This window comes from Manis javanica, chromosome 17, assembly GCF_040802235.1.
Source record: "Manis javanica isolate MJ-LG chromosome 17, MJ_LKY, whole genome shotgun sequence".
Lineage (NCBI taxonomy): Eukaryota > Metazoa > Chordata > Mammalia > Pholidota > Manidae > Manis > Manis javanica.
Window position 1 is genome coordinate 57,734,985 of NC_133172.1, and position 17,477 is coordinate 57,752,461.

Here is a 17,477-nt window from a genome sequence, read left to right on the forward strand (position 1 = left end):
CCAAGTCTAAGAACTCTTCGACTAACTCTTAAAGATTTTTTTTTCTCAGTTGTATAGTTTTACTTTTTACATTTCAAGTCTGTGATCCATTTTGAGTTAATCTGTATCTAAAGTGTGAGCTCTAAGTCAAGGATTCTTGTTTTGTTTTGGTTTGGGTTGGTTTGGTTCAGTTTGTTTTATTCACGGATACTGAATTTCTCCAGCACCATTTATAGAAAAAGCTATACTTCCTCCATTGAATACTTCCGCATCTTTGTCAAAAATCAGTTGTGTATATTGTCTGGGACAATTTAAAAGAGTTCTCTATTCTGTTGCATTGTTCTATGTGTTCACCTCTCCACCAATCCCACACCAATACCATTACTGGGTCTATATAATGGGTCTTGAAATTCAGTGCAATGATTCCTCCAAATGTATTCTTTCTCAAAAATGTTTTATCTGTTATGTTTCCTTTGCTTTTCAAGGTAAATATTAGAATGGCCTTCTCTATATCTGCAAACAAATCTTGCTGGAATTTTGGCAGTAATTGTGTTCATTAAGCCTGTACATCCATTTGGGGAGAACTGATATCTGCCCTTTTACTTTGAACTTATTTTCTGTCATCAGTAGTTTGTAGTTTTCAGCACACAAGTCCTATGCATGTTTGTTAGATTTATACCTAAGAATTTCATTCCTAGTTGTTTTATAGATTCCTTGGCATCTTCTACATGGTCAATCATGTAATCCCTAAATAGGGCAGTTTTATTTCTTCATTTCCATGTTTGCCTTTTATTTACTTTTCTTGCCTTATTGCACTGGCTAGAAGCTCCAGCACTCTGTTAAACAAGAGTACTGAGAAATGACATCCTTTCTTTGTTCCCAATTTTAGGAGGAAAGTATTTAGTCTTTCAACATTAAGAGTGTTATCTGTAGCTTTTTTGTAGATGCTCTTTATAAAGTTATGGAAGTTCCCTTATTCCTAAGTTGCTGTTTTTTAAAAATCATGAATATTAAATTTTGCAAATTCCTTTTCTGCATCAACTGATGTAATTGTGATTACTTTTTCTTCTTTAGCCTGCTAATACAGTGGATTATACTGACTGATTTTTGAATGTTGAACCAGCCTTGCAAACCTGGGATAAACTCCAGCTGGTAATGATATATGATTCTTTTATATACTACTAATTCTATTAGCTAATATTTTGTTAAGGATTTTTCATGTATTTCACAGAGGATATTGGTCCATTGTTTCCTTTCTTCTATTTTTTTTTTTTGTACTGTCCTTGTCTGGTTTTATTTTCAGAGTAATGCTAACTTCATAAAATGATTGGGAAGATTTACTCCTCCTATTTTCTGAAAGAGATATTTATAAATCACATATAAAACACAGAATTCTCCAGGGAATCTCCAGTGGAGATTTTTGGGGGTAATTTTTGAATTATGAATTCAGTGTCTTTCATAACATGGGCTATTTATTTCAAATTGGGTGAATTTTTGTGGTGGATGGTTTTAAAGAATTGGTCCATTTATCTGAGTTGTCATCTGTACATGGAGTTGTTCACTGTGTTCTCTATCTTTTTTATATCTGCAGGGTGTGTAGTGGCGTTCCATGTTCAATTCCTGGTGCTGCTAATTTGTGGCAGGGGACGGGTCTCCCTTTTGTCTTCGCCTCTGCCTTGTTAGAAGTTTGCCGATTTTATTGAGCTTTTCAAAGAACAAATGCTTTGATTGATTTTTCTCAATTGTCTGTTTTAAACTTTATTAATTTCTGCTCTTACCTTTATGACTTACCTTCTTCTGCTTACTTTGGGATTTTTTTTGCTCTTCTTTTTCCAAGTACTTGCTGTGAGAACACACATTAAGATGTTTCCTCTTTTCTAATGTAAGCACTTGGTGCTATAAATTTCCCTCTCACCACTTATTTAGTCAAACCCCACAGTTGTTTTTTTTTTTGAGAGGGCATCTCTCATATTTGTTGATCAAATTGTTGTTAACAACAATAAAATTCTGTATAGGGGACTCAATGCACAATCATTAATCAACCCCAAGCCTAATTCTCAACAGTCTCCAATCTTCTGAAGCATAACGAACAAGTTCTTACATAGTGAATAAGTTCTTACATGATGAACAGTGCAAGGGCAGTCATATCACAGAAACTTTTGGTTTTGATCACGCATCATGAACTATAAACAATCAGGTCAGATATGATTATTCATTTGATTTTTATACTTGATTTATATGTGAATCCCACATTTCTCCCTTATTATATTTTTTTAATAAAATGCTGAAGTGGTAGGTAAATGCAAGATAAAGGTAGAAAACATAATTTAGTGCTGTAAGAGCAAACCCCACAATTTTGACATGCTATATTTTCATTTTCATTCAGATGAGTTTTTTTTTTTAATTTCCCTTAAGATCTCCTCGGTGACTCATGGATTTAGATATGTGCTTTTTTTCCAAGTATTTGGAGATTTTCCTATTATCTTTCCATTACTAATTTCTACCTTGACTTCACTGAAGCTGGAGATACACTATATGAAGTTCAGTTCTTTTAAATTTGTCTTATGAGGTTTGTCTTATGACCCAGGATGTGGTCTGTCTTGGTATATGCTCTGCGGGCACTTGAAAAGAAGAGGATTCTGCTGGTGTTGGTTGAAGTGTTCTATAAATGTCAGCTAGATCCTGCTGGTTGATCATACTGAGGTTTCTATCCCTAGTGATTTTGTCTGTTTCTTCTCTCAATTGTTGAGAAAGAGGTGCTGAAGTCTTCAACTATCATTGAGAGTATGTCTACCTCTCCTTTCAATTCCATCACTTTTTGTTTTACATAGTTTGCAGCTCTGTTGTTTGGTATATTCATTTTTAGATTTGCCATGTCTTCTTGATGGAGTGACAATTTTATCATCATATAATGCTCCTCTTTGTATCTGGTAATTTTTTCGGTCTGAAATCTATTTATTTCTAATAATAAAACCACTCTTGCTTAGTTTACATGATATCTTCTTCCATCCTTTCCTATTCTACATACCTATATTACTATATTTGAAGTCAGTTACTTGTACTGCATAGTCAGGTCATGTTTTTTAATCCACTCTGATGATCTCTATCTTTTTAGATACATATAACTGTTTATAGTCAATGTCATTATTCATATGCTAGAGCGGGGGTGGCCATCCAGGCTCCCCACTTGGATTTCACTGAAACTGCTGAGGGTGGGAGGGTGCCTAACTAATTAACAACCAGCCAGATGAAACTCCCCACTCCCCACTCAGCCTTGACAGATGGAGAAAGCTGCAGCACAGCGAGAGAGGCAGTCTACACTCTCCACTTGACCTTGGCTAGTTGTCTTCTGTACTACTTGGCTGGAGAAAAGTGGTTATTTTCTAAGAATTTCTATCTTGTTGGCTTGCTCTTTCCAGTCCTTTGGCTAGAAAATTGGCTTTTGCCAAAGTTTTTAAAAAGGTAAGTGCCTATCAGCATTTCTGGTCTTCCAGCTTCTTTATCTCCAAGTGCAGAATATATGAGTCAAAAAGAAACCCAGGTAACTAATGATCATGACGTTCCTTGAGTCCCAAGGTCCCTAGACAATTTGACTGATTCTCTCCATCTTTCAGACTCTTGCTGTGTTTGTGTAATTTCTAGAGTTTTTAGTTATATTAAGTGGGAGGAACAGGGAAAAGCACATCTACTCCATTTTCCCAGAAACAGAAATCACTAATAATTTTTTAATTCTGAAATTCTTTTAATTGGTGTGCTTATTTATATTTAATGTAATCAGTGATATACAAGGATTTCATTCTACATCATTTGTCTTCTAATTGTTCCATTTGTTTTTCATCCCACTGTTTTTAGACTTGAACAATTTTCAGTACTAGCTTCTAATTTATCTATTGTGTTTTACTCTACCAGTATACTTTTCTACTTGGTGCTCTAGAGATTAATATCTCATTTTTCAGTCTCCTTAGAATCGGTACTTGAACACTTCAAGTGGAATATAAGCTCCTTACCCTCAAATAGGTCCCACATTACTTTCTACTCACCCCCACATTATGTTCTAGTTATTTTACATGTTACATTTCCATAGTTTGAAAACCCTGAACAATGTTGTAATTTTTGTTTTTAACCACCCAACATATTTTGAAGACTGAAGAGAGGAGGAACAGTCTGTTATAAGGGTCAGCAAATTTTTTCAGTAAAGGGCCAGATAATAAATATTTTAAGCTTTTCAGGCCATACAGCATGGGAGTAAAGGTTGGGAATGGCCATGTGGAAGCTTCTGGAATGCGGACATGTTCTATTTCTTGAGCTTTTTGGGAGTTACACAAAAGTTCATTTTGAGGTGGCAGCTCACTGATTGTATGTTTTGTTTTATGGATCTAACTTATTAATAACTCACCCATTTAATTTTTATTTTGTGCGCCTAACTTTCTGTGTATTATACCTATCAATGAAAGGAATTTTGAAACTAAATAGATCAGAGAGCTGAAGAAACACAAATCAGAGATCTTGAAACTAGATTATCAGCAAAGTGTATGGGATTTATTGCTTCCTTCAGCCCTTCCTTGTTTGAAAAAAATTAATAGATGAGGAAATATTTACAGTTTTCCCTCTACCCTGAGATGCTGAGAATATCTAGTTCAGTCTACTGAGAAGGTAACTTTTTGGCTGGAGCTGAAGTTTCAAAATGGAAACTGAAGAAAATGAGATCAGAAGTAGTGCATTACATTAAATGAATATTCCAACTGAGTAACAGGAGGAAGGGACTAGGAGAAGAGAAAGATGTTCTTAAATGAGAAAGTCAACAATACAAGTTTTGGATATTCTTCTAAGAAGGGGATGTCGGAAAAGGAGATTGAAGAGAATGTAAAGAAGGGACAGAGGAAAGAAGGGGAGAAAGTAGAAAGGCATAGGCTAGAGAAAGAGAAAAATGAAGGAGAGAGGGGAGAAACGGAATGAAGGGAAGAAGAAAGGATGATCTAAGGAAACGACGAGACACAAGAAAGAAATGTGGTTAAATGACCCATATTGAGCATCTGGTACAAGCCAGGCATTTACTCAAAATATCATTTAACCTCCCATCAACCCACTAAGGTAGATATTACCTTTCCAATTTTATAAATGAGCAAACAGAAGCTCTGGGAATTTATTTTACTCAAAGAAACACACCTAGAAATATCAACCCTAGATGCATACAACTCCAAATTCTGTGCTCTCAGACCTGATTCCAACAGGGAGGATTCCCTTACAGGAAGTAAATGCTTATGTTACACCTGAGTCCTGGAAATAATTACCCTAGAGGGTGCCTTTGTCCTAAGAAGTTACTGATCTTCTGAAACCATAATTCCATAGTTCTATGGCACTGGGTCATATTATATGGAATACTTATTAGTATCACTGACATCCTCTAATTCTGCCTTACTATTGAGGGGCATTATCAAAGAATTTAGTGTACACTTTCTGAAGTTAAACTAGTAAAGTACTAGAAGTTCTGTTTGAGTTGACAAATAATGCCTTATCTTGTAAGAAAATGCACATAAAATACATTCCATGGCCCAGTTTATAGTATTTGCCAACTAATCAGGAATGCCAAAGATACATGGGGTGGTACAGAAAATCACAAGAGAAAACAATATTATCAACTAACCTGGATTTCTGCAGGCTAAACAGAAATCAGTAACAAATTATGAAAGAGAAAGAGAGATGTTAGAAGAAAATCATCTCATTTTGACCAAATTATGTGAAGAATAGAGGACTTTGTCTCTTCATATACCACAAATTTAAGGGTCACCTCAGAAAACTTTCAAGAATTATTTACTAGTTCTTTCACTTAAGTTCGAAGTTATTTAGCACTTACTATAGGTCAAAAGAGGTTAAGGGGGTGCCAGAATGGAAGAGGGTAATTCACATGTCTTGAGAATGGGATAGGCAACATGTCAGCGTACTTTATGTAGCACAGCTCTGGATATTCATTATAGTCCCAAAAAGGCCTAAAAATTAAACCAAGCTACCTCCAAGGAATAATTAAAAGTGAAAATCGATACAGAGAAAATGGCTCATATTCTCCTCATTGATTTTCTGTGCACAGTGAGTCAAACTTGACTATGGGTTGGAAGTCAGTTTGGCGACTTCTTATTACTTTTTCAGCAGTTGGATACTCCTGTCAGTGCCCTTCAGGCTGGAGTCTTTCTTTGCTCTAATCACAGCTGTCAGTTATTGAACGAGTTTGACACCCTGACTCCAGAAACGAGAGGATTCACACTCCATGCATATGCAGTCAGTTCCTTCATTAAAGCTGACTGACGTTAACAAATATGGCGCACAGCCACTGATATTTATAAGCAAAACAAACGGCTACACAATCAAGTGGGACTTCCCGGATCATAAACAGTCAGATAGCCCAAGAACCAACGTTTATACAATTTGACCAGTAGTACTGTACATACCTGTATTTTTATTACTTAAAATGGTGGATATAGGCAATTAGTCAAGATCCAGATCTGCACACATTTGCACACATACGCATGCACACACATGCACACCAGACTCCTCCCCCATCACTTTAGCTGTACAATCCAAATCATTTTGGTAGGAGTTCCAGGTGTTGAGTGACCAGGGGAACTGATTAACTATTGCGACCTGGATTTCTGAGAAGCGTAAGTTTCCTGGAGGACAAGGGAGAGAACAGTACCAGAATCTCCTCCCCAGCCACATACACACAAAAACTGAAGACGAACTAGAGCTTTTCACAGTGTGTCTGTACTTAACTCAATATCCTAAAATTATAAACGCTACGTTGAAATGCATCATCTAGTCCAAAGTTACTGAGTTCAAAACTGTTTCAGAGCATCCGTGCCAGGGGCCCACTCAGAATCTAGATGGCATTACTCGCAATAAGTATGCCTTGTCTGGCGGTGAGGCTGCTTTCAGGAAATGGAAGCACAAACTGAGTCAGCATTACGGGGAGTCATTATAGCTTCGTCAGTCCCTAGGGAGATGCATTCCTAACCTACCACTTGTATCTAGTAATCAAGGTTTGCCCTCTTCAAATCCCAGGACTTTATGGCTCCAGCCACAAAATGTTTCTGCTACACTTCACACAATACTTGTTCTCTGCCTTTCAGGCTACAAAGATATTATCGACGCCCTTCAAAAGGTCAAGTCACTTCTGACCATCCCTAATTGATCTTTAACTTCGGTTTCCTCCATCCGTTCCTGAAAGACCCAGTGGAATGCTGTTCTGCGATAATATGTAGAACCGCCGGCACTACCACCTGCAATTTGTCAGCAACTCAGAACGGTTGACACATAATGACCAAAAAAGAAAGATCCTAACGGCTTCAACAAAAATACTGCTAGGTGGTCAACCCTTCAACAGCGTGACCACCAGTCAGGGATGCTACAGCTGGATGGGCTCCTGAGATGTCCGATGGCGCTTACCCTACAGTTCAGGGAGCGGGGAGATTCGAATTACCAAATGTATACAGGATTGTACTGTTCGGTGCTGCGATGTATTTCCTCGTTAATAAACACAAAACTATCCGTGAAGAGCAGGGAGACAAACGCCGGGCGCTTCCCACGGCAGCGCTGAGGGAAGAACGGGGAGGGTCACGAGGCAGCGAGGCCACGACCAAATACTGACGCGACCCGACCCCGTAGTCACAGGGGCCCATGCCCCGTTTGCTCCGGGGCAGGCCTCACACTCGGACAGCACGGCGTCGTCGGCCGCCTTTGGCGCGTCTGCCCGGCTAGGACGGGCCCCAGGCACACAGGAGCACTTGCACGTGGCAGGTGGTCACCGAATCGCTCTTGAACGAGGAAGTGCCTGTCACATGAATGCGTACCTCAAGGAATGAATGAGGGACGGCACGAACGAGTGACCCGGCCTATGCCCTCTCCGCTCCTCGGCCCTACGGCCCCGCGGGCCCAGGTGAAGCCCAGGGGAGAGCGCGGGGCCACGGTACCCAGCGTCCGCCTGCAGGTGCGGGCGGAAGAGCCGCCCGGGCTGCCGCCCCACCCCCGCACGCGCAGGCGCGATCTCCGGCGCTTCCGGGAGGTCATTTCCTCCCCGTCTCCTAGCAACGGCGAGAAGCGTTGTTGACATCCAGAGCAGCAGGAGAGCCGGACTGAGCCAAGTTTCGTCTCCCGCGCGATGGTAAATCTGGTGTCTCGGTCCGCGTCCCGAAGCTCCAGGGGTGCCCACCGGAGGGGGCCTTCGCTGCCCGGTTCCAGAGGCCGACGCAGGACCGGCCGGGGCCGGGACCGGGACCGCGGCCAAGGCTGGGGTCTCCAGAAGCCCCTTGAAGGGACAACAGGCTGGTGGAAGGAGAGGATGGAATTTGGTGGGGGAAAGGTGCCTAGATGACGGAAACTATCTTGGGGGCTCATATTCAGGGGCTTGATTCTGGGGATTGAACTTGGGCAGGGGGGATATCGAGAAAGGGGAGAGATTGAGGGGTGAAATATCCTGAGATTGATAAGAGATCTCGACCACGAGAAGAGTTCTACAAGAGAAAGGGCGAGAGGGAGAGGAGAAAAACCAGATGCTGAGAGGGACGAAAGAGATGGGACAGGGAGAGCAGGGGAATGGGGAGGGCGGAGCAGGAGGAGATACTGTGAGAGCAGAAAGGAAGGGAGGAGCGCAGAAATAAATTTTAAAAAAAGAAAGAAAAGTGGAGACTGGAGTACTTTGGAAAAGAGCAAGGTGAAAGCAAAGAGTTTTAGAGAGGAATACAAAGGGGATTGCAGATGGGGATTAGGAGATTGTTTCAGGAGGGCTCAGAAATCCGGAAAAGGGAAACAACTGGGCAAAGGGACAGGGGGTGGACAGTGGACAGTGTCTTAAAGATGGCAAAAAGGTACTAACGTACTGGTCCCCCATACAGCTTAGCTTTACTTTAGTGTTTTCCAAAGTGAGATGCAAACATTAGTTGCTGCGTGCGATGGCTCAGAAATACCACAGAGTCAGTCACATCTGATGAAGTCATTCTATTCCTCTTTCAGTTTTTTCAGCCTCTAGACTATATCCAGGAGAAAGCTCCTGGTACTTTTAGGTCCTTAATACCCCTACCATTTTGTAATTTCCATTTTTCGCCTGAAGAACAGACCTCAGGCTCAGAGCTTTCATTGTGGTCGAATTTAGCAAAATTGTTCTTGCTTCATTTGTTTGTTTTTAGTGGTTATTTCTGTTTATCACAAGTAATACCAGATTTCCATTTGTGGTAGTGACAGTTTCCTTTTAAAATGCATTTATGTTTTTAGCAGTGCGATAATTTAAAGAATATGCTAGGTAAATAATATAGATAGTATTCATCATGGTAAAACTTGTGAATCTAGTACATGAATGTCTGAAATTCAGAAAAAACCTGCTATTGTGGTGAAAATGAGGAGACAAGTTCTCCTGCCCCCATTTGGTGCAACAGAAAACTGTCTTTTGAAAAAAGTAGCATATTGTTCACCCATACAATGTTGGAAGGAAGAAAATCACAAACCCTCATCAAGAGACTGCAGAATACTCTGAATTCAGAATATCCAATGATTACTCAGTTATGAAGAATATGCAGGTTTGAAAAAGATTATTCTTGATTTTAGCATTTGTAGAGAGGAGGAAAACTGGTACAATATAGTCTATGCATAAGATTCCCTCAGAAAGGTGAGTCTGAAACCCAATAATGGGGTTCCTACATGGCTGAACAGGTTTCTCTGAGACCCAGGCTATAGCAACCAAGAGAATTCTGGAATACATTGTTTTTACAGAATATCCTGAAGTTAATCTGAACTCCCAGTTAGGTAACTTTTAGGACTGAGAAGAGGACTTCTCCTTAAGGGATACTTTTAGACAGAGGGAGACAATAATATAGCTCTGGAAATATTCAAAGGATTATAATGTAGATGCAGGAATTTTTCATATGAATATGGAAAAAGCAAGGGTCAAAGCTGGTTGGGGGCAGATTTCTGTCTGATGTAAAGAATCCTTTTCTGGCAAGCAAGATACAGGTAAAAATGGAGTGAGCTCCTGTGAGGCAGTAAGCTCTCTCTATTCCAGAATAGTTCGAGCCAGAGATCTGTCAGGGGTGGATGGAGGGAGCTTATGTAGGCTTATATGTCAGACTTGACAATTGATTTCAAAGCTCTCTTCCAACAATCTGAGAGTATACCTTCCAGTACCTTAGGCTAAGGAGATAGGGAAATAGGTGTCCTTCTAAACAATATTCTCCTTAGGACTGGGGTCACCACAAAGACACTCGTGGCTAACTGCCATCCTGATCTCTTCCAGGCCGAGGTGGAGGAAACCCTAAAGAGGATCCAGAGCCACAAGGGGGTTCTTGGAACTATGGTTGTAAATGCAGAAGGTAAATCTCATCACAGGGGCCTTCTTGACACGCAAGCCAACCGAGAACCTGTTTGCTCCGCCTTAAGACAGATATCTTAGAATTTGAAATAAGAAGGATATTTTGTATATTTTAGCTGTAACATTAACTTATCAAGCAGTATTGAGTATCTATGATATGCCAAGCACTCTGCTAAGAGTTAGGGATATAACTGAATAAGAGATGTTGAAAAATGTCTATTTTCCTTAAGAAACATGGTCCATTAATTTTTAAAGCTTTGGTAGCTCTCTTCTAACATTTCAGGAGTACCAGTAAAACTGTGCTATTGAAGATAGGAAGGATATCATTGTTGACAGTTTGTTTTTGTTTTAACATTATAAAGGATGCAGAGTTTTAGTCTTCATTTTAAATGAAATTGTTCCTTTGCCATATTTAATAAAATATTTGAGAATTAATTGTAATATCCCTTATAGTATACTATTTGTGGATATAGTATAAGAAGGGCCAGTGCATTTCCCACTGATGAAATCTGTAGACCTGTACCAAAAACTTGCTCTCGTCCCACAATCCCTATTACCAATCCACAGAGCATTCTCACTGGCCCATTGCCCATGCTCAGCTATGGTGGCAACTTCTCCAAGGCTCCTGCTGGTTTCATTGCAAATTCAGGCATCTGTTAGAGCAAGAGGTACCACAAATCTCAGAGCATCAGTTGAAATAAGAGTAGCTACTTCACTTATTCACTTATTCAATTATTCAATTACATTACGTAAGTGTAATTTATGGCACAACCATAGAATGGCACAGTGCTTGGCCACAGAAGCCCACAACTAATCATTATTTTGGAGCAAATCAATCAATGAATATTTATTGAGCAACTACCCACTGGAAGTCTGTTTAAACTTTGAACTTCCATCCCTTATGAGTAAAACTGGAAGATAAACTTCCGATGGTTGTGATAATTAAATGATTGTCAAATGCCTTTATAATCCATTATAATGTTAAAATAAAATACCCAGCCCTTAGTAGAATTATAATTCAATAGTTCTGAGAATATGGGAATTTTTTTATTGATTTGTAGAGATTAAACATTTGATGTGTTGTACAACATAATCAAACAAAATGAAAAATGACACCAAATGAATATAATAAACGTCACTCAGCTTCAGTGATCAGGAAGAAGAGGGTTTAAGGTCGGCCTTACACGTAAGCGAAGCGTGGTGCCTAATATTTCCAGGAAGTGGTCCGACCCTAGAACATACTTCCGGGCAAACTGATTTTAGGTCCAGTATTTGCATAACCCCTGCCCCGCCCCCTAAGAGGGGGTATCTGCTGGACTTCACAGAGGTACTATATTCATGTCCTCTGGCTGCTGTAACTAGTACCACACACCTGGTAACTTATAAGATTAGAAATTTACTTTTCCTCAGTTCTGGAGGCTAGAAGTTGCGAAAAAGGTGTCAGCAGGTCCAGACTCTCTTTGAAGGCTCTACAAGGAGGATCTCTCTTTGCCTCTCTCCCAGCTTCTGGTAGTTTCCAGTCATCCTTGGGGTTCCTTGGCTTGCAGACACATCACTCCAGTCTCTGCTTCCATCATCACATGGCCTCCTCCTCTTTGTATCTCCATTTTCTCTTCTTATAAGGACCCCAGCCATTGGCTTAGAGCCTAATCTGCTGTGACCCTATTACCAAATAAGGTCACATTCTGAATTTCGTGGGGGTGGGGGGACACCATTCAGCCCAGTATAAATTTATTCCCTGTGACATCCCAAGACAACTCATCTAACATGTTACTTAGAAAGCTCTTAGTCTAAAGTACATAATCCTATCGATAACGAATCAAACATCAGAAAAACATCCATACCCACTGATCTGTGATTCCACTCCTAGGAATTTATCCTATAGGGTGATGAAGAAAAGACTTAGGTTCATAGGATACTCACTGAGGCATCATATGTAACAGTAATAAATAAACAGACAAATAAGAAAACAAATCTATCCCAGGAGTGGGCAAAGTTTTGAATTAACTAATATTACTTGACAAACCATTATTCTATCTAAAATGCTGAAGAACAGAGTCACAGAAAACAACTCACAATATTAGATGGAAAGGAGCAGAAAACAAAGCAGCAGCCGGCATTTTCTCTTCATAAATAGCAGGCACACACACACTTAAAATAAATATGGAAGAAAAGGCAGGGACATGTTCTGGTGGATTATCTGAGTGGTGGAATTAAAAGTGATATTTATTTTCTTGAGGTTTCTTAACACTTTTCTTATCTAAAGGCAACGACATATTATTTTTAAAACCCATTACTTTCTAATTAGCCACTCTTAGAATAAAGTATTAGATTACAGGACACTTTCCTGAAAGCCAAACTAACCTTTTTCCCAAAAATATAAATGAGGGGCTTATTTTTACAGTCATATTATTAACCAGAGTGCATGACAAGGGTGTTTATTAATAGCCTGTAGTATATGGTGGACAACCAGAAGGTAATAAAATACTCCATTTCAACAGCCCAGTCCATTTTCAATGAAAGTGCCATTTCTTATAATGCAGTTGCAGCTTTCAGAAGTCTCATGAAATTTAATGCCGAAAATATTCAACACAGCTGGTGTTGATGTGTTCTTGTTCTCTACTAGGGGTTTTTGTCTGCTCATTCTAGGCAAATCACTTTAACATATTTTCAGGTTTTCTTTGTGGTCAGGTAGGCCTTCTACCATTTAGATCTCAGCATATGCCATGTTCAGTAGAGCCTTTGGGTCCACTGTTAACTGAAACAGACTTCCTATCCAGGACAGTAAAGTACAGGTACCAGTTAGGCCCCATGCTGAGTATAGGTTTTTATTAGAGTAGATTCTTTGTTAACATTGGTTTCCCATTTATAAAACCATTCATTGTTTATGGTGTTGCAGCACCGATCATTGGATCAGATACTGGGGAGTATATGGAGTTGTTTCCCAGGCATTCATATTTGTCATATATTCTTATGTTTATAAGCCTGATTTCTGTAGGCTCTGATTTTTAATATTTCAACATTTCTACAATCCATCATTTGAATTTCATTAGATTTTATCAACCATCCAGCCAATTCCTTTTATTTTTGGAATATAATCTATCAACCAAAGTACAAATGTACGCTTGATGAGTATCACTGGACTGGGATCAAAAGAATCACATTTTAAAGTAATGCCATAAATATGGCAATATCAAATCCATGCTCTCTGTTCTAGAAGTTCCATTTTAAGAATTTGTCCTGCACATATATGCAGATGTGAAACGGCAGGCACACAGACATATTCTGTAGCCTTGTTTGTAAAAGTCAAAGACTGGGAACAGCCTGAGTGCCCCTCAGGAAGGTAGAGTAGTTGTGTGTATAGCAAAGCACCCATTTAACAGTCCTATTATGCAGTCATTAATGTGAGTGACCTAGGCTTATGTATACTGAACCAAACAATTTCCCACATGTATAAATGAAAAACATGAACAGAGAATGATACAATTAAAATAAAGAATACGAACACAAACATACCTGAATAGACTTAGAGTATTGGAAGGGTACTGAAGAAACTGGAGCAATGGTTACTTCTCAGAAGGGGAAATGGGCAAATTTTATATCCTGGGCTAAAATTACTTCTTCATAAATTATTCTTAATTACCTCTCATGATACCAAGCAAGAGCTCAATAAATATTTGTTGACTGATTTTTTTCAAGTAGTCTACAGTGGATATGAAAAGTGCCAAGTTACCACAGAGCACACTTATTATTCTGAAAGGCTGGCTGTTTTATTTATTGACTTGGGTCATGAATCGACTAACTAAATAGGCCTGAACATCTGATTCATAATCTTGTCTGCTACATTTTAAATAATTTATTCCTGTTGTATTTCTTGTTTTGACACTGAGCAATGCAGACTTTGTAGGGCGTCACTCTTCAGGATGTAAAATAAAGTGCTATTCATCAAAAGTGCTCTTGAAAGGGTGAGTGCCTGCGACATCTCAGTTTCCTGCTTGTTAAAGACACTTGCTTTGTGATACTTCATTGGGTGTAAAAGACATAACTGACCTGTGGGGGAAAAGTGGCCAACAGATTACACTGAAATTAACAAGTTTTACATAAAGAGTATACTGAAGTTAAGAAGTTTTATGTAAAGTGGTGAGTATGTTTTTCTGTAAATGTTATCCTCATACCGTTTTGCAGGACCTATTCTGGAGATAGCGGTTTTCGTAAAATAGGAAGAAATCAGTTTGTTTCAAAGGCAGAATTGAGGCTCTCAAAGAGTTTCATGAAACACAGGCCAACTCCTAAATTTCTAATGCGGCTCCACTCTTGAAGTGCAATCTTGTTGACCAGTTCCTGGAATTATGTTCTCTGAGGGAAACCAAGAGCCACGTCAACCTCTTCTGTGGCTTGGCCTTAATTCAGGAGCCTGAGAAATTTGACAGGGAACCCAAATTCACCTTCATATGTCCCCCTAAATCAAAGGTATATTTGCAAATCGAATCCCTGGAATTCCCTGGCTATCTGGTAGTCCTCAAAATAACGTGAAATCCTCTCTGATTAGGTACAATATATGTAAAATACCCAGCACAGCCCCTGTTACATAATAAGCACTGAGCGCTGAGCAACCCAAATTGAGCAGAATTGATTTGAACTGAATTGAATTATACTTGTGTATTTGTCTGGCTAGATTTCTCCAGTTAAATTAATAGGTTCTGTTTTAAACTCAGATAATGGAACAATAGAGCACACAGCAGCCAAATGTAATCATGCTTAAACCAAGAATGGATGCAAACCAGGGAATGTCCAACAAAACTACAATGTCTTTGTTGCTGTATTTTCAATATAAATTTAAGGTCTGCAAAATACTGCATGGGAGTTACTAAGAAACTTTGAAAATCCCTTCTGATGTACTCTTGAACGTGTGCAGTGATCTATTTTCTATCTCTGGCCTCAGGGGAGAAAACTATCATGGTGTCACAGACCAACCCTTTCGAAGCAGATTCCCTGTAGACCGGACACTTGGGGGGATGCATTTTGCATAATAATATGTTTATACTGAAATAATCAGTTAACAACTTCCAAAGATTTGTACACCAAAGTGTTCATCATACCATTAGCTACAAAAGCAAAAACACAACACCTAACAATCCAACAATAGGAGATTGATGATATTATAATATATCCATAAAATAGTAAAGTGTACAGCCATTAAAAATAGTGTGAATGCCATGGTCACTAACAAGGACAACCTGTATATTTAAATGAAGAAAAAGCAGTAGTCAAATTTGTAATTACAGTTTGACCTAATTACCCTTTGTGATCCATATAGAGACAAAAAGATTGGAAGGAAATAAACTAAAATTGTTCCCAGTGAGTAATACCAACCATCACTTCTTCCTCTTTACAGTTACCAGTATTGCCTGATATTTCTACCACGTGCACACTACTTTTATAATCAGAACAAATTTTAACCTGAGACTAAATCTCGTAACAGGCATTCCGATCCGAACAACCTTGGACAACTCAACAACAGTTCAGTATGCAGGGCTTCTTCATCAGCTGACTATGAAAGCCAGGAGCACCATCCGGGACATTGACCCTCAGAACGACCTGACGTTTCTTAGGATTAGGTCAAAGAAACACGAAATCATGGTAGCTCCAGGTAATTTGGCATTTCACTTCTTATTTGAGGCCTCTTTCTATCTCAGTGAATAAAAGTTTTGTTTCAAAGAACAGGGAGTACAGATTTTAACATGCAATATGACCCATAATGTTTTTCAACTACAAAATGAAGGTACTGAGAATTCCAGCCTGAAAATTTTGTGAAATTAGCAACAAATTTGACCTTTGAGGAAACTGAATTTTGCACACCTGCATTTATTATTAGTCATTAAAATATTCAGGAGATGTCGGTCTCATGTTAGGTGAACTCAGCACAGTGAGATCTTCTGGAGAGTGGGGGGAAGTCTCCTGTCCAGGTGATAAAACTGGGTGGGTCAAAGGCCCATCAGGTCTTAAAAACCTTCCCCAGGGGAAGAGCACATTCACCTGGCCCACCAGAAGACACCAGCCGCAGAGATTCGTTCTTTCCTTGAAGGAATTACATACACAGCATTAGTAGATGTCAGTGTAAAACAGGACTCACGCACCTAAATCTAGTCCAGAACAAACTTGTCTATATAGTACATCTATAAAGTCAGAACCACCCATAAACTAAAGAAAGATTTTCTATACCTGTGTTCTCACCCTGGCTGCACATTACAATCACGTTAAGAGCTTTATAAAAAAAATTTTTTTTAATTATTGATACTGGAATTCCATCCCAGACCAGTGAAATTGGAATTTGGGGGCCAGGCCCCAGGTAAGGATATTTTCTGAAAGCTCAACAGATAATTCTACTGTGCAGCCAGGATGGCAACCGTGAGTCCACACGAGGCCCAAGTGAAATCTTGGAGACAGAGCAGCTGAAGTATTGATTCATTAACTTTAATTTTTAGGGTGGGTTAACTTTTGTCCCTCTCTCGCCACAGATAAGGAGTACCTTCTGATTGCCATTCAGAATCCGTGTTAGTAGGCAGCCAAGTCCGCCCTGCGACTCGAGGCTGGAAACGCTCTACCCTGTAGTGACTACCAAGACTCTATTCCCATCTAACTTCTCTCTTGGATATTATCTGTCTTTACATTTACACTATCCTACATGTCTCATTTAGTCCCTTTTGGATATATTGTCAAGTTGTGATTTCACTATATAATAAATAAATTCTGGTATGTGTGTCTTTTTTTTTTGTGATACCCAAAACTGAAGTATCCTAGTGAGGAGACAGCCTTCCTAGTGACAGGTCTTTGAGTCTAGAAGTAACTGTTGCCTAGAATCAGTATAGATGTTTCATTTTGCCGGTTTCGTGAACGTGCCCAGAAGATGGGCTGGAGCACCGAGGAGCTGCAAGGGAACGGGGTCCCAAGCCTCGGGGAGCACTCGCTGCTTCCCCAGGCTGAGTAAGGGCAGTAAAAAGTCAGAAGCAGGTAAGCACCACCTCCCACCCCTTGCAAAACTGCTCAGACTTGTGCTGCCATCACACCAGCCTGAGGGCGCCAGAAGCGGGTCTTGGGTAAGGACGCATACTTAGAAGGTGTTCGTCTTTACTAGCTATTTCATACATTC

At 39.6% G+C, this 17,477-nt stretch overlaps 1 protein-coding gene and 1 long non-coding RNA gene across 4 annotated transcripts in view; one reads left to right on the forward strand and one right to left on the reverse strand.

The window, feature by feature from the left end:
• LOC118967520 (uncharacterized) overlaps positions 1-7,953 on the reverse strand; it is a 398,901-nt gene extending 390,948 nt beyond the window's left edge. For both annotated transcript variants that reach the window (XR_012126582.1, XR_012126583.1), the window contains exon 1: positions 7,821-7,953. This is a non-coding gene — a long non-coding RNA (uncharacterized lncRNA). The remainder of the gene's footprint in view (positions 1-7,820) is intronic.
• Positions 7,954-7,994: 41 nt separating this feature from the next.
• DYNLRB2 (dynein light chain roadblock-type 2) lies at positions 7,995-17,083 on the forward strand. 2 transcript variants are annotated; one of them, XM_017652331.3, is made up of 4 exons: positions 7,995-8,131; positions 10,253-10,328; positions 15,810-15,977; positions 16,846-17,083. In XM_017652331.3, exons 1-4 carry the CDS (start codon positions 8,129-8,131, stop codon positions 16,884-16,886), a joined length of 288 nt encoding a protein of 95 aa, XP_017507820.1. In that variant the 5' UTR covers positions 7,995-8,128; the 3' UTR covers positions 16,887-17,083. The 2 variants fall into 2 exon arrangements, with proteins under 2 accessions (XP_017507820.1, XP_017507811.1); XM_017652322.3 differs by lacking the exon at positions 7,995-8,131 and adding an exon at positions 8,138-8,329.
• The last annotated feature ends 394 nt before the right edge of the window (positions 17,084-17,477 follow it).

Bases quoted from the DNA above. Each gene is read 5' to 3' on its own strand.
- DYNLRB2 (XM_017652322.3), top strand. From the start codon at position 8,309: ATGGAATTTGGTGGGGGAAAG. The intron at 10,329-15,809 runs GTAAATCTCATC...ATCTCGTAACAG, and splicing joins TATGGTTGTAAATGCAGAAG to GCATTCCGATCCGAACAACC. The intron at 15,978-16,845 runs GTAATTTGGCAT...CTCTCGCCACAG, and splicing joins CGAAATCATGGTAGCTCCAG to ATAAGGAGTACCTTCTGATT.